Raw genomic sequence first — 25,823 nt, 5'->3', positions numbered from 1 at the left:
ATCGGGAAATTCAGTCCAGGAAAGAGCCGATGGTATGTTTTTAATTAGTACTGAATTATAAAATTTAAAAATTCTGCATGTTTCTAGGCTGCTGTCCAATTCATTACATCCGTTAAATGGTTGCACATTTTGAGCATGCTCATCTACAGGCTCTTTTTACTGGGGTTTTAGACAATTTAAAGCAGGTGAATTCAGCTGGAGAAATGCCCAGAGCGCAGGCTCTGCACAGTACAATGTGATTCAAAAGGTGTAAAAGGTGAAAAAAGGAAGAGAACGAACATTTCACAGCTGCAAGAATTAAGATACTGATTTGGTACAGATGGCCCTTTTTATGTGAGAGAATGCAGATGTCGCCTTAACTGCCGAGGAGGACTTGGCAGGGAGACTCCTTAGACCTCTGTGTATATGGAGCCTGAAATTTTAAGAGTTTTGAAATGAAGCCAGTTCATTTGATAAGGTTTTGTAGCTGTGACTTCCTGAGGCATGTTGATCAGTGATACACACTTTTGTTTTGTTTTGTTTTTTGCTCTGTGATACATTACATCTTAAGCTTATTCCTTTAAAATAGTGCTTGAAACAGCATTAAATACAGGGGGTACCATTTAAAGTATAGCAAAGATATGAAGGACATAGTGCTGAACACTGGCACGCTACTCTCTCAAACTGCTGCTTGTCTTGTGAATTAGTGGTACTTCATGTTTTAGATTTCAATCACAGGATGCATGACTGGGGTGAATAATTTTTATGAGGAAAGAATGGAAGCAAGGACAGAGGAGGTTATCAGTTTTATGTCACTCATACCATACTTTGCATGTCCAGGCCAAGATCCTGTAGCTGAAGGAGGGATCCCTGCTGCTTTTGTTTACTGGAGGGACAGGAAGGAGCAGGATGTGAGGCCATTAAGACCCAGCTGGTCTCAGCTTAGTCCATGGCAAAGAAATGAAAGTGAACTATTAAATGCAGCACAATCACCCTTTTCCTTCCCCAGGGACCAGAAGAGATGAGACTGTCATCTTCTGAATTGACTCCATTCATCCTCACTTCTTTTTCCTCTGATAAGGAGCAGCTAGGGCCCTTACAGTTTGGGGATGGTGCACAAGGGCAGGAGAAATGGCTCTCTATGCATGTAAATCACTAACAGGATGCTCGCTCTATAGTTCTCTATAGGCAGTGCTTCTTTACTTTACTTATTTAGACGATCCCTCATTGTCTGAGTATGATGGCCTTCCAAGTACAGTGTCTTGGTGGTGGATAGGTAGGTGACCCGCGTGTTCTCCCACAGTGAGTACATCAGTTGCCAGGTGGAAGGTGGTCCCAGTCAGGGTTGGCTTGATGTGCCTTCCTCTTGGCACGTTTCTCCTTTTCACTTTTCATTCATGCCTCTTTGAATTCTTCAGCACTGCTGGTCACAGCTGACCTCAAGCTAGAGCGCTCAAGTGCCAGGGCTTCCCAGTTCTTAGTGTCTACGCCACAGTTTTTAAGGTTAGCTTTAAGCCAATCTTTAAATCCATTTTCCTGTCCACCAACATTTTGTTTTCCATTCTTGAGTTGGGAGTATAATAACTGCTTTGGGAGACAGTGATCAGGTATTTGGACAATGTGGCCAGCTCTGTAGAGTTGATGGCATAGGAGCATTGCTTCAATGCTGATGGTCTTTGCTTCTTCCAGCATGGTAACATTTGACAATTCCCAAGTTACAGTCCCTAAGTTACAATATACAACTCCTGGCTATAAATGGGGATGAGACAACAGGAAGTGAGAGAAAGCTCCTCCTCAGAAGGGAAATTGCCTCCTGAAAGAGTTATCATGGGGAAAAGGTATCTCCACTGAAGCTTTATCACCAATCCTTGTTTCCACAACAACCCAAAGCTTTCAAAATTCAATTGTCAGAGGGATAGGAAGTGAAGTGAAATCTTCCGAAGGAGGGGCATAGACAGCAAAACAAATGTTATACAGGTTTTAACCCTTCCCAATGCTATCCAAGACTAAAAACATTTGTTTATATATTTGTTAATAGTCCACTTTATCTCTCCCAGAGGAGACTCAAAACAGCTTTAAAAAGCATTTGCATATTATCTTGTTCATAATTCGTGGACTGCCTGTAGTCTGTTGGAAAAATAAAGTTTCAGTCTTATGGGGAAATTGTAGCATATTATTTTCCAAATCAATTGAGCAGACATTACAGTGAGCACTTGATATCCATGGGGCTTTGGTTCATTGATGTTCAAATGAGATGGTGCCCTTTATATAAAATGACAAAGCCAGGGATTGGTTTTTAGATTTTTTTTAAAAAAAGTATTTTCAAGCTGTGTGTTGTTGAATTCGTAGATCTATGGATAGGGTGGGCTGACTAGATTTAAAAGTAGTGAAAATGGATGACTCCATTAATAGTCACATATAATGCTGTAGATGTTTATAAAAACCAGTGGCTACAAATATGTAATCATTGTAGCCACTGATGCTTCCAACAACTAATATTGAGAAGAAAATGACAGATCAAAATGATGAGGTAGATAGTAGCAAAGTTTATGAATCCTTCTTTCTTCAGGATAAGAGCTCAGTTATTCAGTGACATGTCACAGGCAAGTGTCTAAAACTTGTCAATATGATCTTGTTGAAAAAACACAAAACAAAAGCCACAAAGTAAAATCCTGGCTTGCTTCTATATTGGTATTCCATTTCTTTAAAAAAACATATTAATGAGTTACAAAAGGGTTGGATTTTTTGTTGTTTCTTTTAGTTTGCCCTTCAGAAGAAGTTCCTCTGTGTAAGGATGCGGAACTGATAAATATTGCATTTAGGTTTGACATTGATGTATGCCTTGCATCCTATGGCTGGCCATAATTGATCTGGGCTGTGCGTTGAACATGCATTAGAGGTTGCTAATGCAGTGTGCTGTTTGAGAGACTATTCCTTCATTTGTGATTTACAGCATTGCTGCTAAATTTGGGAGAGGAGGCGGGAATTAGCAAACAAAGCTGCACATGGTGCGAATATAAAAAGGCTCTGTATGCTGTTTTAGAAATATCAGATTCACTTTCATTCCCTATTATTTCAGTTCAAAAAGGATGTGAGTGGAAACACTGTGCTGCTTGTGTCAAGCTGCTTGGGCAAAGAGAGAGCCAAAGAGTCTTTAAATACGCTTCCTCCTTCAAGAGCAAGTCGACTCTGTACTCAGGCTCCCAAAGGACAGGGCCTGACTAATGCCGAAAAAGAAAAATCAGACATTTTAGAACTCTAAAAAGAACTGCTAGACAGAGTAATCTTATTCTTTCCCCCCATTTAATGGTTAACTGGCAATATGAAATAACATACTACTTTTCAAAGTGTTTTCTGCAGTTACCGAAATGCGAGCCACATTCATCTTAATGTCTAGAGTAGTAAAACTGTTGAAAATTATCTCCTGTTGAAGGCAGGGAGTATTTTATCTTGAAATAGTTTGCATAGCAGTCATCACTGCACTGGAGAGTTATATATACACCAAGAGTAAACTCTATTGAGTACTGTACCTTTCAATTTAAAAAGACCATAATTACACAATAAGTTATGTGAGACTGTGTAATGAAAAAAAAATCTTGATGTTGTCTTTACAAAATCATTTCTCCCAAAGTCATTTTTACACAATTTTAAATATATATTATTATCCCAAATTCTACTACAAAGATTATCAACTACTGTTAAATGGATAACAAATCTATGCCTGTTATAATATACATATTACTCAAAAACCGAGACATTTTCTATCAAGACTATTTTTTTCAAAGACCCATTTCCCAAATTTCTGATTGGAATACGGCAACAATTTCAATGATTTTAAACAGTTTTAACCTGTTTTAATAGTTGTATGTTTAATTCTGTTTAAATATGTGCAGTTTATAGATTTTAAATTGTGTTGTTTTTAAAGTTATGAATTGTTATGAATTGCTTTGGTCCAGAATGAAAAGTGAGATAATAGTAATCATCATCATCATAAAGTAGTTGTCTAATATAGTAGATCTGTTGAGGAAACACCTGTATTGCAGGAAGACTTTGATGTGGAAGCTCATCAATTTGATTCCAAAAGCTCATGGTGTTGAGATAATTACTGTAATACCCTACACTTTGTTTTTTATAAAAAAATCTTATACATATTATTATTATTATTATTATTATTATTATTATTATTATCTTTATTTATGTTCTACTCTATCTCCCTAGAAGGACTCAGGGTTTATTCCAAACATAAAAGGCAAACATTCAATGCACAAATACAACAACAATACATCCATGCTAACAAAATTTAACAACCCAACATATAGCTTAGCTTAACAACTAAAATTAAATAAAAAAATTGGCCTGTTATAGCAGACATAAGACAAAACATCAAACATCGAACAGAAGCAGCAATTTCCCACTTCCTTGGGGCCAATAGATTGATTATTGCTCAAGATATCTATTGAGCTGGTGGGGCAAGTAGGGCACGGATATGGATGGTATCTATTAATCAGAGGTATAATGGTAGTATTCTCAACTCCTCCTTCTTGAATTGTAGCATTTCAACTAATACTAGCAAAGATTTTTCTAATTCATTAAAATACCAATGCAGATAATGGCAGCATATCTTTGTTTCTTCTAATGACACCAGTTAACAATATGTTTATGGGTGTGCCACTCATAGTGCTCCATAAAATAGAGCGTGTTTTATGAATTTTATTTCAGACTGGGGCAACTTCTTAGTATGTGTGCCAATAAGAGGCTATTTCAGACCATCAATGTTTATACTATATCTGAGGAAACTTTTGAAAGCCCAATGTTCATAAATCAGTCTCAAACATGTCTAATGGACATTCTGGCTCTGTGCATCGTAGTAGCGAACACAGCTGCTGCAGAAGCACTAGTGTTTCCTGTCTGTGCTTTATCTGCACTTGACAGCTTTAAGGAAGTGGTGCTCAGTGATGGCTTCTTGGACATGACCTGAAGAACAGAGTAATTCATTTAGTTTTGATCTTGTCATTTTGACCCCCATTCTGAACTTTTATTAACCCAAGAAATACCATATTTTCATTGAAATGTTTTATTTAAGTCGTTATCAAAAGAAACATGCAATTAAATGATATGAAAATTATGAGCATTGTTCTTATGTAGAATGATGCTCTTCTCCAACTATTTCTGTTGTTATCTTTACATAGAAAACAACTTTCTAAAAGACAAGTCTTTGCTCTGACTTTTTATTTCTCTAGAGAAAAGTGCTTGATGTTATTTGTTCCTTTCCAACAGAAGAAAAATGAAAATTCATGTAATAAATGTGCTGCACCAAATTATGGCATTATCCATGTGAAAATGGGAAAGTCACTAACATCACCATCATCCAAAGTATATCTTAACAAATCAGTATTTTGATTATATTTAATCAATATTTAATATTTAATCACGATCACATTTCTTTTTACAATCCTGCACAATCTCTTCGATCCTCAGGGGAGGCTTTCCTCTGGCTCTCGCCTCCATCACAAGTTCAACTTGTGGGGATGAGGGAGAGAGCCTTCTACGTTGTGGCCCCTTAGCTTTGGAACTCGCTACCTAGTGAGATTGGGCAAGCGCCCACCTTGGTAGCCTTTAAGAAAGACCTAAAAACCTGGCTCTTCCGGGGTGCCTTTGATGAGTGAATACATATCCCCATATCATGTATGTCCCAGCTATAGTTCTGTCCTCATGATGCACTTTTCCTTGTTTTTAATGAAGTCTCAATCCCATTGGTCGCTCCTTCTGAGCTCCCCCACAGACACATAATTCTCCATTTACTTATCTCACCCAGGGTTTTATCAATCTTATTCTGTGCATGTGGCCTCCCCTCTGTGCTTTTATTTTATTTCTTCTTCATGTTATTTTGCGTCTGTGTATTGCATTTTCTATTATTTTTTGTATTTTATTTTGATGTTATTATTTGCTGTTTGTATTTTATTTTATTTTGTTGTACTGTAATTCTGGGCTTGACCTCATGTTAGCCGCCCTGAGTCCCCTTTGGGGAGATGGTGGCAGAGTATAAATAACGATAATGATGATGATGATGATGATTATAATAATAATTATTATGTCTTCCATAAAAACATTAGAATGAGCCCTGGCTCACTTTTGAGTAGATCCTCTCAAATCAGAATATCAAATACTATAGAAGTAACACCTATCATTGATCAACAAGGAAGGTTTTATGCTATTGATCCCATTATTTTAAGGTGGTCTTTTATGGTGATACATATTTCCAGTGATTAGGAGAAAACTTTATTTTGTTCGATGGGTCCACAATGACAGCTTTATTGCTCCTCAGACTCAAATCTTTCACATGGCAGCTGAAAATTTGAGATCAAAAGACAAAGGCATTGTTAAATTTGCAGTACCAGGTAACCAATGTTTTGAATCTATGGCAATATCATGATTATTTCAATTGGGTTCCATCTACTTTTTTTGGTAAGACAGGGGAACAGGTATGGCTGCAAATATCAAAGATAATATAGTTTGGCTATTGGGATCATCATCGTCTTTTTATAGCCCACCCTATGTACCCAAGGGGACTCAGGGTGGCTTACAACAATATAAAACATAGTGGCAAACATTCAATGCCAGTTAAACATATAACAAATTAAAAACAGCTTAAATAAACATGACACAATACATTTAACACATTTAACATATTAAATCCATTAAAAGCTCTTAAAATCTGACTAAAATAATTGGGGTTAAGATGGTATACAGCAGATTGACAAAGATAGATGTTCAACAACAAGGCAGGCTGTATATAAGGTGTAATTAGTCCTTCTCCTCTCCATAGACTAAAGTACATAAATGTGTTTTTAAAAGCTTTTTAAAGGAGAGGAGAGAGGGGGCCATTTTTAATTCTTTAGCAAGGGAGGTCCAGAGCCTGGAGGTGATCACGGAGAAAGTCTTCTCTCTCGTTGCCACCAACGAGACGGGGGTGGGACCGAGAAGAGGGCCTCCTCTGCAGACCGCAGCTCTCAAGCTGTTTTGTACACAGAGATGCAGTTATTCAAATAGTCTGGGCCCAAACTGTTTAGGGCTTTATAGGTAATAACCTGCACTTCTTATTCAGTCCGGAAGCAGACCGGCAGCCAGTGGAGCTGCTGTAACATAGGAGTTGTCCACTCCCTGTATGGTGTTCCAGTTAGTAATCTGGTTGCCAATCTGTGGACCAGTTGAAGCTTCCAAACTGTCTTCGAATGGAAGGGTTGAAATGGAAGGATGCTGAAATATGATTATGTCGTGCAGTGGGTTCTAAAGGCAATGCAGGACCAAAGGGCATGAAAAATATGGAAAGTATTTCCTTTTCTAGGAAAAAAAAAACCCCATTGATTTGGGAAGAATTAAAGCAAGATTTGATAATCCATTAGCTAATAACAAGGTAATAAAAAGGAGGTTAATTGTAATATGTTGCAGAAATAAAAATGCAAAATGTAATATTTAATATTAATATTACTATTAAAACATAAGCTGCATGCTGTATAAGGGCATATAGGAAATGTTGCTGACTCACATATATACTAATAAAGGTTAATCAGTATACAATATGGTACTTTATACTAATAAATGATACACCAATTTGCAAGGATATAAAGTGTACTGTTGTTTTTCTGTTCAGCTAGTCTTTCATCTGACTACATGAAACAGAGTACTGCCTGTATTCCTATCATATGTCTGTAGATTTCTCCCCATAGATTACTATTTAATAATTTGTTTTCCCTGTGGCTTCCTATTTACTAATTTTTGTTTGTGACATAACCTGGCAGATCCATATGCTTTTGCTATGTTTTTTGGCACATGTAGTATTATTAAAACTAAGCCCATATCTCTTTACATTTATTGGTTATATATATATATATATATATATATATATATATATATATATATATATATACACACACACACACACATACACACACACACACACACACATATATATATACACACACACAATTGTTTGTTCACTATATGTTTTTATTTATATGTGCATTATTCAGAGACTCACATTTGTTAGGTGACTTGCCATACATTACATATGCTAAGAATGAAAAGAGAATAATCTGGTTAATCCTCTACAAATGAACTTTATACCATAAGGGAGTAGAAACGGAATATAGAAATAATATTTATGTCTTGGAGAAAAACCTTCCACTTACTTTTTGGAGAGTGTTTGATATGTGGCGTGTAATCAGTATTGATGAGATCATGTATTGTCTTAAACAAGTTCACTATACTTTAGTGAAGTTTTCTCTCATTTTCAGAATGAAGCGGAGAGGTTAGAGGCAGAAGATGCATTAATATGTGAAGATTTAGATGATGAATGTGGGGAAGAGGAATTTGAAGAAACCACAAAATTAAAACTGCTGCGTCGGATTGCATCGATAGCTTCCAAACTAAAGGAGATTATTGGCAACATTATAACCACAGCTGGAAAAGTTGTTGTTACAATTTTACTTGGTGCAACAGGTGGGTTTCTCTTCTTTTGAAGTGCTCCTTAAAAGTTGATGTGGTGAAGAACACAAAAGTACTTATTGAACAACAGGAAATTGTCTGTAGTTAGGATAATATTTTTCAAATTTTATTTACTTGGAAAAATTAAAATTTCATTGCTTAGGGATTTTGAGGGGGTATTCGTTTAAATTGTATAGACATTGTCCTGAGCATGGATACTAGTCCTGTTTATGAGTTGGGCAACATGTGAACCATGGGTTATATGCAGGCCCTTACCATATTATTTTATATGGTTAGCCTCACATTCTCTTTATTTTGCCTCCATCATCCTCAGTCATTCTCTTAGAATGTGGGTTCATTTTTAATTATTATTTTTATATTTGGAGGGACAGAACATTTTGGACCAAGAGATTCCATTGTTACCATCAGAAATCGTAAAACATGGAAATCAACAAGAGGCCACTTTGAGTATTTTGAACTAAACATATGTTTCTTGCACAGGGCAACGCAGTGTTGGGACCAACACAGTCCTTGAACACCCCAGCAATCAGCCCATCCCTTATAGCCATGTTAACTCATGTACCAATCCATTCTATACACATTTCAAAGTATGAACTATAAATCAGGATATAGTGAAGCCTCTTTTCTCTCAAGTGCGACTACCAACATTTCAAGTTCCTTGAAATAAACTCTTTTGTCTCCTCAGCTCAGACACATTTGGGAGGAACAGAAGAGAGGGCTTCCTTCATGATCCAGTGGTTGATTGCCAGGAATCCCAGGGAGACTCCTGGTTCTTTTGGCATTGACTGTCAAAGCACATCATGGGATCTTGCCCAGGATTTAGAACAGTGGTTCTCAACCTGTGGGTCCCCAGGTTTACTAGCTGTTAGGATTTCTAGGAGTTGAAGGCCAAAACATCTGGGGATCCACAGGTTGAGAACCACTGATTTAGAATGTCCTGTCAGGGTTTTTTTTTTTTTACACCAGTGGTTCTCAACCTGTGGGTCCCCAGATGTTTTGCCCTTCAAATCCTAACAGCTGGTAAACTGGCTGGGATTTCTGGGAGTTGCAGGTCAAAACACTTGGGGATCCACAGGTTGAGAACCACTTGTCTACACTGCAGAAATAATGCATTGATACCACTTCAACTGCTATGGCCCAATACTGTGGAATCCTGGGAGTTGCATGTTGGTGAAGCACCAGCAATCATTGGCAGAGAGAGCTGAAGAAATTGTATAATTAAAACTCCTGTGATTCCATAGCATTATGCCATTGCAGTTAAAGTGATGTCTGACTGCATTAATTCTACAGTGCAGATGCACCCAGGAATGGACAGGGTAATTTCATCTCTGTTGTTTTGATCCACTTGCAGGCAATATGTTTATTCAGAAAGACTTTACTGTCTAATTTGTTTTATTGCCAAAGTGCTTTTTAATATGGTTGACGCTCTTTTCTATTGATAGATTTTATTGACTCTCTTTTTTAATGTATTCATTTGAATGTTTGCCCTCCACATTTGTAGATTTAACTTTTGTCGATATCATTATTGGCAGATTTTATTAATATGGACTCTCTTGGAATTTCTAGGTCCTCCAGTATGATTCTATGGTCAACTTCCAGCTAACAATGACTTGCTGGAGGCCTTAGAGATTCCTAGAAAGGATTTCCCACTTTAATGGTAGTCCTGCACCCCTATCACACATGAAAATGAATGGTCTACTTTGTCGTTTTATCTGTATTTTATTTTTCAGTCAGCTTTTCAGTGAAAATGTGAGCTATAAATGTAATAGATATAGCTCCCTCTATGATCTACCTCAGAGGCTAGGATCGTCAGGAGAGGCCCTGCTCTCGGTCCCACCTCTTTCCCTGGTAAGGTTGGTGGAGACAAGAGACAGGGCCTTCTCAGTAGTGGCCCCTCATCTATGGAACTTCTTCCCCAGTGAAATTAGATCAGCCCCCTCCCTCCTGACCTTCAGGGAAAAAAACTAAAAACATAACTTTGGGACCAAGCCTTTGGTTAGTAAATTTGAGCAGAGCAATAATAGATTACGAAATAACACAATGACGAATGGAGTGGCCCTGGAGTATGACTTGGATTGTGTTATTTTAATGGATGTTTTAATGTTGATGTTTTTAATTGTTTTGGATTTTAAGGCATTGTTTATTTATCAATATGTATATGAGTGGCATCAAATCGTTGTCTTTATCATTTGTCTTTTTCTTTTAATAGGAATGATGTTGCCATCACTGACTTCAGCTGTATATTTCTTTTTATTTTTGGGTTTGTGTACATGGTGGTCCTGTTGCCGATCATTTGATCCGCTGATATTCAGCTGTCTCTGCGTGTTAATGGCAATATTCAGTGCAGGCCACTTAATTGGACTTTACCTGTACCAGTTACAGTTTTTTCAAGAAATTATTCCTCCAGACGATTTTTATGCTAGGTAAGAAGTTTTCTTTTCATCTCTTAGTAAACTGGCCTGTGGTTTTTAAAAAATAATGACTTGAGATTGGGGATTATAGAAGAGAAATATAACCCAAAAGAGATTAAAGAAATTAAAAATGTATTAAATAGTTTATGATAAAAATATTAGAAGTTGTGTGTTGATTATTAAGGTGAAGAGAATTGTTTAGGAAAAGTAAAATACAGATAAGAGAAGTTAAGCTTGACAAAAAAGGGACCTGAAATACTTTTCTCCTTTGGCTGCAGAAATGGAACTCTTCTAGGGTTGGGAATTTAACTTATGGCCTGGTGTTGGAATGATTGATTTTACAGATGAGAAGTCTGATTGGAAAATAGGATCTGAGGGCCAAAATGACAGTTAAAATAATCAGGAGCTGCATTTGAAGTCTGTAAAATCAGATAATGGCCCAGGAGAGTAAGGAGAAAAGTGGTCTCTAAACAAGTGTAAAAACGTTAAATCTTTGTGTCATGAGAACAGAAAGAAAATGAATGTAGTTACAGTCAGGAAAATAATATTTTACTTTGTTCTGTATGGATGACTTTGTAAGAAACAAGGTATTACTGTACTACTTAAAATGTATTACTGTTAACAATAAAAGAGCATATGTAGTTGTAGGAATTTAAATATAAGCTATCCACCTATATTCAAGTTTCAAAAACGACACAGTGTAATTGCTATCCACAAGTAATGGTTTTCATTGGATGTTGTGTTCAGAGGAGACATGTAGCAATAACATAATTATTCCAGCATGCTTGGTGTGTAGAACAATAGCTCAGAAGATTATTTTCTTTTATAATTGACATTTGTTTACACTGTTCTGACATAATACTTTTTCTGAATTAAGCGAGTTGATCGTTTTGTTATTAACAGCCATGTATTGTATTTTGTGGCTGTTATCTTCTGCCATCTAGAGGCTAGAGTTTATACAACTATCATCTATGGGTTCTTAATTTCCTACTGTTTGGCTGCATACATTCATAATTTTGCTGGAGAGCCCAGGCATTTCCGTTGATTGGGGATACAAATCTTCACTTATTGTACATACACATGGGGAACATTTTCTGCCAAACAAGAACATGAATATTTGTGCATCCTGATTTGTTAGCATTTGCAAAAAACGAATTTAGACAAGAAAACATTGTCTGTGCCATGTATTTTGTGCAGATCGATTTTTTACACACACGCGCACACACACCCAATCCATAACTTCAAATACTCCTGTAGCAATTGATATTTTCTTGTTTCAAGGGAGTATGCCAATGCATCAGAACACCACTGGTTACTGAGGACAATATCTGTCATTGTTGTTTATATTTCTAGTTGTGATCAGTAAACAGATGCAGTAACTTTGGTGGCATCATGAAAAATGAGGCCTTCAAAATATTGGGCTCTGATTTCATGAGCTGCATTTCCCATCAGTGCTATATTTATTATTACTTACTTACTTCCTTCATTGTCCAAATATGATGGCCTTCCAAGTGCAGTGTCCTGGCAGTGGATACGTAGGTGACTGTGGAGCCCTATTCTTGATCCGCATGTTCTTCCACGGTGAGGGCATCGGTTTCCAGGTGGAAAGTGGTCCTGGTCATTGTTGGCTTGACACGCCTTCCTCTTGGCACGTTTCTCCCTTTTGCCCTCTATTCGTGCCTCTTCGAATTCCGCTGTATTGCTTGTCATAATTGACCTCTAGTTAGAGCACTCAAGGACCAGGGCTTCCATTATTCTGGTGTTAGATGAATTCATGTGTGTATGTATTTTAATACCCCACCCCCTGTCATAGCTCAATGGAATGGAATCACGGACCATGTACTTTTACCAGATCTTTAGATTTCTCTGTCATAATTGAGTATGGTGAGTATGGTGCCTTACCAAACTACAAATCCCAGGGCCAATAGCATTGAGGCATGGCAGTTAAAGTGGTGTCCAAGTGCATTAATTTTAAAGTGTAAATGTGCCCTAGGATTCAGGTTTGAATCCCGTGTCAGCCCTAGTCATATCTGACTCTCAAACTTATAAGATTGTGATGATGAATGAATAAATCTTGTCATGAAAACTGTATGGTGAGGTTAACATTAGCCAGAAGAATGCATATTACAATAAACAAATAAATATTCCATCTGGAACATATCTTTTCCGATCATGTTTGGAATGACTAGCACCATTTTACTGTTTAAACCAGTGTTTCTCAACCAGGGGGTCAGGACCCCTGGGGGGTCGTGAGGGGGTGTCAGAGGGGTCACCAAAGACCATCAGAAAACACAGTATTTTCTGTGGGTCATGGGGGTTCTTTGTGGGAAGTTTGGCCCAATTCTATCATTGGTGGGGTTCAGAAAGCTCTTTAATTACAGGTGAACTATAAATCCCAGCAATTACAACTCCCAAATGTCAAGGTCTATTTTCCCAAAATCCACTAGTGTTCACATTTGGGCATAATGAGTATCCGTGCCAAGTTTGGTCCAGATCCATCATTATTTGAGTCCACAGTGCTCTCTGGATGTAGGTGAACGAGAACTCTATAACTCAAGGTCAGTGCCCACCAAACCCTTCCAGTATTTTCTGATGGTCATGGGGGTTCTCTGTGCCAAGTTCCATCACTGGTGAAGTTCAGAATGTTATTTGATTATAGGTGCACTATAAATCCCAGCAACTACAACTCCAAAATGACAAAATCAAACCCCTCCTCCCAAATGCCATCAGTATTCAGATCTGGGCATATCGGGTATTTGTGCTAAATTTGGTCCAGTGAGTGAAAACACATTCTGTATATCAGGTATTTATATTATGATTCATATCAGGAGCAAAATTACAGTTGGGAAGGAGCAATGAAAACAGTGTTATGGCTGGGAATCACCACAGCATGAGAAACTGTATGAAGGGGCCACGGCATTAGTACGGTTGAGAAATACTGGTTTAAACCAATAATTTAACATTAAATTGCATATTTATTGACCTCTGTTGATATGCAAAAAACAAATCAAGAATTATGTGAACATATTCAGTGGGTTTGTTTTTTTTTTTTTTTTAGAAAAAGTCCCAATTTTCCATTTACAACTTTTCCATGTCAAACAATTTTCAAAATATTTATCAGCTACTAAGTTCCCAGGTATTTTCTTCATTTATACAGAAAATTCCCAGTCCAGTTTTACTTTTCCTTGTATATAAAATGATAGAAATTCATTCTAGGCAAATTCATAAAGTGAAAGAATACTTACAAATTAGTTCAGGGATACATTCCCAGGATAAAAGGAAAGGGGTGCAAAAACCAAAATGTGTGGATGTTAAAGGCTAAGAAATGGCTGTCACATTTAGAATAGCACAAGTAGTTTAATATACAATACGTAAATACTTGAGCAGCAGTCCAGTGGTCTCCTGAACATGCACAATTTTACTGGAGTTCTGCCTTCTATTAGAAATTACTAAAATTTAGGTTTAATCCAGATTGTTGAAGGTTAGAGTCCAATGCTTACTTATCTCTCAACAAGTGATATTCAAGCTAGCTGCTTTTTAAAGGACTGTACTGTTAGTTATTATATCAAATGGCTTTTGCACAATTCATTCTGCCTTTGAAGAATTTACAGAATTTGGCTTTCACTGTTGTGGAATATATACATTTCTACTGTTGACAACGCAGAAGTAGCATTGCCAACATAATGAGAAGCTAGTGGAAAATATGGAAGGAACAAAGGTTGCTGGAAATTTGGAAGTGATGCTGAAACATTTAAACTTGACTGATGGAAAGTGATCTTTTATATGTTGTCAAAGTATAATGAAAAGGGAGAAAAACAATATGCATTTAATTAATTATCTGCTTGTCTCTGAACACAGGCAGCAGAAGAGCCAACTTCTGTCCTTTCCATCTGCTCTAGTTGTGGAATCAATAAAAACCAAATTGAGTAATATTACCTGGCAGTTCAAAGCCAAGAAAACCTTTGAATTGCCACCAGGAGGTGAATGCGTGAAAGATTACTATAGTTCAAATACTCTTACAAAATATGCACTCCGTGGAAGGATTTAATTTCATAATATTGTCACTCTTACATATGTGGTAATGAAATATCTGAACTGGCTGTGTATTCCTCAGCGTTCTAGAAACATTTAAGTATATTTTCCTGCAACCAGAAATAAGGTTACTTGAAATAATAGAATTGTGGTATGTGGGCACCTGCCCATATAAAAGAAGGGGAAAACCAACCCCATTTACAGGAGCTTCACAACTCCCATTTGTTTTTGTTTTAATGTAAATGTTAGTAGCAAACAAACCCATATACAGTGCACAGTGTTATTACTTCTTGAGAGAATTAGCCATAGATCATAGGCATTATCTACTTGTGTGAAGTACAAAAAGCACTGACCCATCAAGATTAATGTCTTCATCTGAGAAAGATGATCTGCTTGGCTATGCTTAGGTATGCAATCTTGAAAATTTATGTCCTTTAGTTCCATTTCTTTTAGTTGACAATGAAGATTCATCAGCTCATTTTGATTCATTGTCGTAGGACAACCCATAATGTTTCTTTGAGTGCCAGAATATACCCATACCTCTTCCTGGAACAATTATTATTTCATAGTATTCTCCAAACTTACCTTTTTCATGTTGATGTTTATTGGAGAAACTGTTATTTTATAATTTTGTTCTTGTTCCATCTCTCACATATTCCAAATAGCCTGTTAGATATCCCTAAAAGTTTGGCTGCCTGATAGCAATAACTAGGTAAGTTTCCCTTTAGCTTTCTTCTAGGACCAGAATTCAGAAGTAAAAGCAATATAGTTAATTATAACAAGCTACTTTTTAATAACACAGCTGTGATTCAAAAGTATGGTAAGAAGTAAGAATGTTATCATACTTAGCCCTGTGTATCCATGGATTCTGCATCAACAGATCCAACAATCTATGGTCTGAAAATAGAAAAGGCAAAGGTTTTTCCCTGACATTAAGTCCAGTTGTGTCCGACTCTAGGGAGTGGTGCTCATTTCCATTTCTAAGCCGAAGAGCTTGCTGTCTGTACACGCTGCCAAAGTCATGTGGCCAGCATGACTGCATCGAGCAACGTTATCTTCCAGTTAAGAGTGGTACCTATTGATCTACTCACACTTGCATGTTTTCAAGCTGCTAGGTTGGCAGAAATACTTCGCTCCCCGTAATAGAACCAGCAACCTTTTGGTCACCAAGTTCAGCAGCTCAACAGTTTAACCCACTGTGCCACCATTTGAAAAAGCAAATCTTGATTTTGCCATTTTGCTCCATCATTGTATTCGGCATCCATGAATTTTGGTATCCTTGGTTGGTCATGAAACCAAACCCCAGCAGATACCAAGAGCCCATTGTATTTCCTTTGTTGGGTTTTCTTATCGTTTGGTTGGATTTGCTTGTTATTTATTATAATTATTTTCAGTTCATGTTATATTTCAAGCTTATTTTAGAGTGTTTTTTCAAGAAAATTTTAAAAATCTGGGAATCTTAACTTTTTTAAGCAGTGGAAAAAAATAACAAAAAGGTTCAAGTAGCATAGTAGGGTGGGAGTAGTGGATTTGTAGAAATTTATTTCATGAGTTAGTTTCAAAAGTAGCTTTTTAGTTACTTTTTGTCTGGTGTTTATAGCATATAGAAATATCTGAGAAATACAACTCTCTCAAAAGAGAAAGCAGTATCGTCACATACTTATAAGAGTCCACTTTTTCACTCTTAACAATGTAAATGGAACTGGTATTGTATCTTGTGCTACTATTTCTCCTTCTTGTTCATTGTCCTGTGACTGGTTCTTGTTAGCTCAGTTAGTTACTTCCCTTTCTGATCTGGATCCTATTCTGAACCTGTAAGGCTGGTGTGAGACAAGTATAAAATTTCTCACAAAGTATGGTTAAACTGGAACTTCTATAGTAATGGTTTATAAACACATAAGCATAGAAACATGTCTTCCAACACAATTTTGGGTAACCCTAATGACTTCAAAATGTTTTTCAGCTTAAATACTTCCCTCACAAATTCATGTTCATTGCCTTTTCTTTCAAAGCAGAAACTGGTATTAATCTTTCCTTATTCATTCTTTTTGCCCCAAACTTGTGATCCTTGATTCAAGTAATGTTTTGATTAATTTATGCATGAAGAGGAATCTGCTTACAATGTGAACATTTGCGGTTTTAATTTGTCACTATAATAATATATAAACCTTGTTTTGATTTTATCAAATCAAACATTAATTTATATAGTTCAGATATTCACCAAAATTGTTACTTTATTTACTAGAGAAAGATTGTGATATAATAATAACAAGTAGTCAATTGGACAGAATAAGACAGGTATTGTATTGTAAGGCAGCTGTTCCCTATTATTTCCCCCAATTATTCTTTGCCACCTTGCTCTGCTCACCCTAACTAAATCTGATGCCTCACATGCAATGGAGGGTATGGCTTCTTCACTACTGTTGGAATTGAAATTCAACTGTCAGCCCATCTGCATTCTGTATATATGAAGGAGGCAGAGGGGATATTTCATCTTTATATATAGAACTAGCCGTCCCCTGCCATGCATTGCTGTGGCCCAATCTGTGTATTTGTGCTTTGTATGTGTATATGTGTGTGTATATATTTGTGTATATGTATATATATATGGTTTTGAGCATGCGTTGTAATTTAATTTTTATTTTTTGGCTTTTAAAGTCTCTTTTCCAGTGTTTTATGAGTGATGGTTACTTGTTGGTCTGATAGGTGTTTTGTATCCAAATTTGGTGTCAATTCGGCCAGTGGTTTTTGAGTTATGTTAGTCCCACAAACGAACAATACATTTTTTATTTATTTTTATTCAGGGTGGTCACATGATTCTCTGTTAGGAAATTAAAATCATCGTTTATAAAAACTAATGACTTGCTTTCTCCAAATTTGTTAGAGACTTTTGGTAAAATGTAATATCATATGAGTGACAGGAGTGTGAAAAGCAGAAGTGAGAAATAAACAGTCATTGACACCTTGATAAACAGCTGTTCCCACCCTGCCTCAACACTGACAGCTGGCCAAGGCTGATAGGAATTTGCAGGATATGCAGGGCCCAGTCATACAATCCAAGGCATGCAAAGCAATTCCATTGTGTCTGGTATTAAACTGTAGGATGAGTTCAAACAAAGAGGAACCTTAGCTTGCCTACAAAAAACACGTTGGTGAATGCTACCATTTGAGGTGAATCTGTGCAAAGAGGAGGCTATGGGAAACAAAGGAGGTGGAGAAAGAACAAGGCTCAAAAAGAAGGACATCTTGTGACTCCTCTAATAGATTTTCCCCATCATATTTACTGCTTCTTCATGGGTAGGTGTGTACTGAGAACAATTACCCACCGCAAATTAGAAGTCTACAGACAACGCTGGTTCTTCAGCTTAGAAATGGAGATGAGCACCATCTCTAGACACAACTAGACTTAATGTCAGGGAAAACCTTTACCTTTGCCTTTTATGGCTTGGCACAGTAACTCACTTCCTGTGATGCATTAGTTCAGGTAGAAATGATTTGACCTAGGAAGAAAGCATGGAGTGATGCTGTACCACAGAAGCAAAATAGTTAAACACAAGAAAGAACTTCCTAGGATGCACTATAATACAGACTTTTTTTTGCAAGACACAAAAGCCAAGTAGGGTGCATTTGTACTTGGCAGATAAATGCTCCTTGGTTAAAATGTTTAATTTTAGAATCAAAACCTTGAGAGTTTACAACAAAAGAGTAGAAAGAACAGGGAAAAAAGGAATAAAATGAAGGAGGTATTGGAAGCTATTGAAGAAGAAGAAGGAAAGGTAAAAGCAAATCCGCAAAACAAAGAAGCAAAACAAAGTTTGGAACATCTACACAAACAGAGAGAATTATTGGAAACGGAGGAGAGGGAGAAAGAACTTAAATTCATAAAGCAGAACTACTTCATGAACGCGAATAAACCTGGACGATGGTTGGCAAACAAAATAAGGAGCAGAAAGGAAGCAACATTTATTACTAAATTGAAAGACAAAGAAAGGATTATAAATAAGGAAGAGGAGATTAAGGAACAATTCCATGAGTTTTACAAGAAACTATATCAAGATGAAAATATAGAAGAGGATGAGATTTATCAATATCTAACAAATCACAAAATTCAAAGGATCTCAGATGGACAAAGGGAAAAACTGAACAAAGAAATATCAGGGAAAGAAATCAAAGAAGCAATAAATAAATTGAAACCAAATAAAGCTCCAGGCCCAGATGGGATCACGGCAATTTATTAGAAGACCTTCCAAGAAGAGCTGTTACCATACTTAAAAGAAATGATGAATAGGATAAGAATCTGCAAGGAAATTTCAGAGTCATGGACGAAAGCAAATATCTGTCTGATACATAAAGAAAACTCAGATGAAGAGCAAGTTAAGAATTACAGACCAATTTCGCTACTGAACATGGATTATAAAATATTTAGCTTAATAATGGCAGAAAGATTAAAAGGCTTATTGGATGAATATATAAAAGAAGAGCAGACCGGTTTCTTACCTAACAGATATCAAAGCGAAAATGTAAGGACAATTGTAGATCTAATAGAATATTATGAAAACAAACATCAAAATAAAGTATTAGTATTAGCACTAGACGCTGAGAAAGCGTTTGATAATGTGAACTGGAAGTTCTTTAAAATTATAATGAAGGAGATGGACCTAGGATTTTACTTTCAGAACGCAATCGAGACAATCTACGAAAAGCAAGAAGCTAAAGTATTGGTAAATGGGAAGGAAACAGATAGCATTGAAATAAGAAAGGGAACGAGGCAGGGATGCCCCCTGTCACCATTAATCTTCATCCTCACCCTAAAAGTATTGTTAAACAAAATAAGAGAAGAAAGGAAATTGGCAGGCGCAAAGATCCAAGGGCAAGAATATAAAATTCGGGCATATGCGGATAACGTGATTTGTGTAATTGAGGACCCCAAAAATAATTTAGAGGAATGGATAAAAACAATAAAAGAATTCGGGAAAGTCTTGGGCTTCAAAATCAAGATGGAAAAAACAAAGGCAATAACTAAGAACATTGGGAAAAAAGAACAAGAAGAAATAAAAAACAAATGGAATATACAGATAGTCAAAAAGCTGAAGTACTTAGGGATAATATTAACGTCGAAAAATTTACAACTACTACAAAACAATTACACAGAGAATTCGAAGGAGATAAAGAAAGATATGGAAAGATGGAAAAATCTAAATCTATCACTGTTAGGGCAGATTGCAACAGTGAAGATGACTATACTGCCAAAACTGTTATTTTTATTTCAAAATTTACCGATTGTCTGAAACCAAAAAATATTAAAGGAATGGAATAAAGATATTAAAAAATTCATTTGGAAAAACAAAAAACCGAGAATCAATTTTGATAATTTGACAGAAAGGAAAGAAAATGGAGGTCTAGCAGTACCAGACCTCAAACTATACATGGAAGCAAATGCACTAATTTGGGCTAAAGACTGGGCGAAATTAGAAAAGAAGAAGCTATTGATACTGGAGGGATCAGATCTAAGAGAAGGTTGGCATACCTATATATGGTATAAAGGGAAGAAAAATGAGAAGAATTTTGGAAATCATTTTATAAGATCTACGGTTTTGAATATATGGGAGAAATATAAAGACAAATTGTGTAACAAAACTCCGATGTGGGTTTCTCCCCTGGAAGCAGGACAAAGAAGGTGTACAGGATGGCATGAATGGATAAAGTACAAAGACCTACTAAAAAAAGAGGGAGGAGATCTGATTCTGAAATCACAGGAAGAATTAAACACTGCGGACCAAAAAGTATCATGGTTAGAATACTGGACTATTAAAGAAAAGTATAAAAATGACAAAAAGATTGGTTTTAATCAGGAAAAAAAATTCTGGGACAAGATACTGGATTCAAGAAATAAATTAATAACAAAGATATATAAAAAAACTGCTGGAGTGGAAACTGGAAGCCAAAGGAGAAAAAAATTATAAAAGAAGATGGAATGAAAATATCAGAAGGAATATAAGACAGGAGGAATGGGAAAGAGTCTGGAGGGAGAAACTAAAGTATTGTTACGCCATGGATTTGAAAGAAAATTGGTTAAAGACAGCGCACCGCTGGTATATGACTCCGAAAAAAATAGGTAAAGGGAACAGAAACTTCAGTACAGATTGCTGGAAGTGCAAGGAAGAAGAAGGGTCATATTTTCATATTTGGTGGACGTGTAAAAGGGCAAAGGAATATTGGAGAGAAGTACAAAAAGAACTACAAGACATTCTAAAAATTAAAATACCATGGAAGGCGGAACTTTTCTTATTGGGGATGCATGATTTAAAAATAGAGAAAAACACAGACAAAAATCTTATTTCTAATAACAACCACAGCAAGGATTTGCTACGCTAGAAGGTGGAAACAAAAGGAAATTCCAGATGAGAATGAAAGATTAACAAAAATTCTAGAAATAAAAAACATGGACAGGTTTACTTTTTTAGTATCAAGAAGCAAAGGGATGAATATGAAAGAAACAAACTGGGAAGAAGTGATGGACTACTTCAGACACAAAAACAAGAAGATTCTGATCTAGATAAGGAAGAGAAGGAGAGAAGGAAGAGAAGGAGAAAGAAGTTGAGGAGACAAGAGTTCGAAAAGAAGGGAAGAAAGAAGGTTGAACAGACCTCAAGAAGACCCCAGGAAGTCAACAACATCTATTACTCCAGCTTTTAATTAGGTGGTGGGCTTTATATTTATCTTCTTTCTTCTCTTTTTTTTTCTCTTTCTTCCATACTCCACAACCTTTCGGGTATTTCCTTTCGGCTACACTACGCATTTTCTTTCTTTTTTTAAATGTAAACTGGAAAATTTAATAAAGATTATAAAAAAAAACCCTTGAGAGTTTACAATCCTTAAAAATAAAGTTTTAACACAACCAAACAAATCCCATATTCGTATTTTTAAAAGCTTAATAATATTAAACTTCCTGTGCCATGGGTAAATGTTGAGAGAAAAAAACCAAACCAACTGTTTGTTTTAAAATAAATAACTTAAATATGTGTTATATGTACAGTCTTTTTAATTAGTATATAACTCAGAACTCTTGGGGTGTGGTTATCCCTGGATTAATAGTTTATAATTATTCTCTCTCACTTACCAGCATTACATGGCTGACATTTATGCTTAAAATTATTTATTCAGCATTTTATGTTCAATCACTCTGCATTTCAGATTAGTTCCCTGCAGAAGAAAAAAAAAGCATTGCCAGAAGGAATTTTATATGAGTGCTGGTTTAGTCATTGTCAGAGAAGCTTTGATTCAGTCAAAGCAATGGAAACCAGGAGTTAGTCGGAAAGGCATCGTCAGGAATCTGGGAATGAGCAATAAAAACACGATAGTAAAACAAAAGCAGTAATGACCTCAGTCTTCATAGCAGGGAGGGCACTACTATTTCGTGATTTCTGATTCACACATATGGATTACTCTGCACTAGTGAAGGCTATTGTTGGAACCATTTAGAATTTTCATTTTAATATAAACACTGATGTTTATTATTGTGGTCTGAAGAACATGCTGTATTCTGTAGTCCCCAATAATGGTTTTTTAAAAAGTGGTAATATGGATGTGCTTTCCTTGGTTAGCAGTGCATAGGTAATGTATTTATACACTGGAGTATGTATTGTTTCAGGAGCCCCTGGTGTCGCAGTGGGTTAAACTGCTGAGCTATTGAACTTGCTGATCGAAAGGTCACAGGTTCGAATCCATGAGCTTCCATAATTAGCTCCAACTTCTGCCAACCTAGCAGTTCGAAAACATGCAAATGTGAGTAGGTCAATAGGTACCACTCCAGTAGGAAGAAAACAGTGCTTCATGCAATCATGCCGGCCACATGACCTTGGAAGTGTCTACGGACAACGCTGGCTCTTCGGCATAGAAATGGAAATGAGCACCAACCCCCAGAGTTGGACACGGCTGGACTTAATGTCAGGGAAAAAAATTGAGTTATTTATTGACATAGTTGTTCCACTCAGATTTCCAGTAGCAAGAAAGTGCACTTTTACAAATTTTACAATGGCTAAGAGATATGTCATATAACAGTCTTTAGTTAAACAAGGTTCAAATGATTATATTTTCCTGTATTTTTCTGTGACACCTCCTTTTTGTTTTTTTCAACAGGTTATTTGGTGTCACTTCTGTCATTCAAACTAACTGCTCAAGCACTTGGAAGATCATAACCAACACAAACTTGGAATGGTACTATCATACCAGTCCTATGTTAATACTGCTATTGTACTTTATCTTAGCAACTCTCATTCGACTTTGGCTAAATGAGCCTGCTGTACAGGTGAATAAAACAATCTTGATTATTAATTGCCAATGAGAATAGGCTCTAGAAAATAAGTATAGACATCCTTTCTGACTGTTTGTGCCGGCCGGACTGTTGACTGAAAGGTCGGTGGTTCAAATCCGGGGAGTGGGATGAGCTCCTGTCTGTCAGCTATAGCTTCTCATGTGGGGGCATGAGAGAAGCCTCCCACAGGATGGTAAAACATCAGGGCGTCCCCTGGACAGTGTCCTTGCAGACGGCCAATTGCCTCACACCAGAAGCAACTTGCAGTTTCTCAAGTCGCTCTTGACACAACCCCCGCCAGTGAAATGCAGAATAAATGCAGAGGAAAAAGCACTTGCCTGAAAGAACCAACATAACACAATATTAGTATTATATATTATATATTATATATTATATATTATATATTATATAGTGACAGTGAGATTCGGATGAACATACTTATACTGGTGAATTGAAAGGTGCTGAATATTTTGTGTGTGTGCATAATTTGTAAAAAATTAATTCCTGCTTAAATCCAATATAAATTGTTGAAAGGGAAGCAGATACACTTTTATTTTAAGGCTGATTTCTTCAACTCTTACATTTTCAGTACTGTGAAAATCTGTATATCGAGAAGTATGGAGATGGGCTAATTTTGGCCTTTATCCAATTATGTATAATATAAAATACAAACTTCCCAGACTTTGGAGACAGAGCAATGGCTACTAAAGTACTTATTCTATTTACTTTGCAGTTATCCTAGTTCTAAGGGAGAAAACAGTTGATAAACCACATTCTTGTAATTGTAAAGGTGTTAATTAAAGTATGTTTCTTCTTTAGTATGTGCCTGATGAGGATAAGTCTGGTAACAGGGAAGAGGAATCAGATTGCCATACAAATGAAATGACTGCGGAGAGAAGGCGTAGCCTGTGGTATACAAGCCGTTACCCAACTGATGAAAGAAAAGTAAGGCTTATAAGAATAAATCAATATAGTTTACAGTGTTGCTTATTAAAGAATAGGCTTATAATGAACCAAGCAATTATTGAGAGTGTTGTAGTCCATGGTACCAATTATTAATATATTCCTCAATAGTTTTGCTATCAGATTTTAGATAAAGCAGAAGACCAAGTAACTGGAAAAACATAAGAGTTCAACTTTTCTTTCCAGTGCAGATGCACTGGAATACGGTTGAATATGTTTTTAATCAGTTTTGTGGATTTAAACTGTTTGTTTGTAATTAATACCATTGATGTTTAGTTCTATTTTAATGTTTGTATATTTTTGGATTTTATATTGCATTGAAATGCTTTTAATGTAAGTCACTATGAGTCTCTTTTGTGGAGAGAAAAAGAGGGGTATAAATCATCATCGTAATGTACTAGCGAGATCACGGAAATCTTGTAGCTGTACTATCAAATTGTCTCTCAGTCTAGAACAAGATTGTCCAACCCACAGTCCATGGGCCGCATGTCACCCAGGACAGCTATGAATGCATCCCAACTCAAAATCATAAACTTACTGAAAACATTATGAGTTTTTTCGGTTATTTTTTTGTAACCCAATTACATGGTTCTTGAGCGCAAACTTTGTAGATGACAACAAAATTTATTTATTATTTTTATTTATTTAGAAGTTTTATATACCAATCTTCTCACCTCGAACGAGGGACTCAGGCTGGTTCACAACATGTGTTCAAATACAATAATATACAAAAACAACACAGTGCATCATCATTACAGATTAAAATATAAGTACAATAAAAACATCATCATCACATTACTCAAGCCAAGTCGTCAATACAGTCACAGTCACAGTTCATCATCCTCCTTCCATGTGGACGAAGGTTATAGATTCAGTCCTCAAATGCCACGTTCCAAAGCCAGGTCTTTATTAGTTTCCTGAAGGTCTGGAGGGAGGGAGCAGATCTAATCTCTAGTGGGAGGGAGTTCCAAAGCTGAGGAGCCACCACCGAGAAGGCCCTGTCCCTTGTCCTCACCAAACGTGATTGCAAAGCTGGTGGGACCGAGAGCAGGTCCCTTCTGGAAGATCTTAATAACCTTGATGGTTCATAGGGGAGAATCCGTCCAGATTCTTGCAGGATATGCTACATCTGCAAATATCAGAGAATTATAATTGTGAATAGTTCAGCCAGAATACCTGCTCAATAACTTTAAAAGACTCTCCAAACAGGGTGGCACATAATTAGGATTATTATGTGAGAACTTTTTTTACTTATCAATGGTGGCAGATATCACAAAAATTATGCACAGACTTCTTCTTTCTTTCTTTCTTTCTTTCTTTCTTTCTTTTTTTTTTCTTTGCTCCTCAGCTATGGTTAGTGTTACTGGTTTTTATGTGTTGCCCAAGACAATTCTTCTTTTAGCACGACCCAGGGAAGCCAAAATGTTGATTCTCCTGTTCTTGAAGCTACGTTCTAGAGTGCATCTTTAGGATCTAGTGCTTACTGGCCTCCAGTGAGACTTTTATTTATTTATTTATTTATACCCCGCCCTTCTCACCCCAAAAGGGAGGACTCAGAGCGGCCTTTCAAAAAGGCAGAAATTTGATGCTGTGTACATACGTACATACAGTAAAAATAG

The 25,823-nt window shown here is 36.5% G+C and overlaps 1 protein-coding gene across 2 annotated transcripts in view; it reads left to right on the top strand.

Annotated features, from left to right (window-relative positions):
• Positions 1-25,823, top strand: part of PIEZO2 (piezo type mechanosensitive ion channel component 2) — a 280,544-nt gene that overhangs the window by 155,841 nt on the left and 98,880 nt on the right. For both annotated transcript variants that reach the window (XM_067467467.1, XM_067467468.1), the window contains exons 6-9: positions 8,274-8,478; positions 10,694-10,907; positions 23,067-23,235; positions 24,061-24,186. In XM_067467467.1, the coding sequence (XP_067323568.1) occupies positions 8,274-8,478; positions 10,694-10,907; positions 23,067-23,235; positions 24,061-24,186 (714 nt within the window). The remainder of the gene's footprint in view (positions 1-8,273; positions 8,479-10,693; positions 10,908-23,066; positions 23,236-24,060; positions 24,187-25,823) is intronic.

This window comes from Anolis sagrei, chromosome 4 (genome assembly GCF_037176765.1).
Source record: "Anolis sagrei isolate rAnoSag1 chromosome 4, rAnoSag1.mat, whole genome shotgun sequence".
NCBI classification, from domain to species: Eukaryota; Metazoa; Chordata; class Lepidosauria; order Squamata; family Dactyloidae; genus Anolis; species Anolis sagrei.
This window is presented reverse-complemented; position numbering and strand designations above follow the sequence as displayed.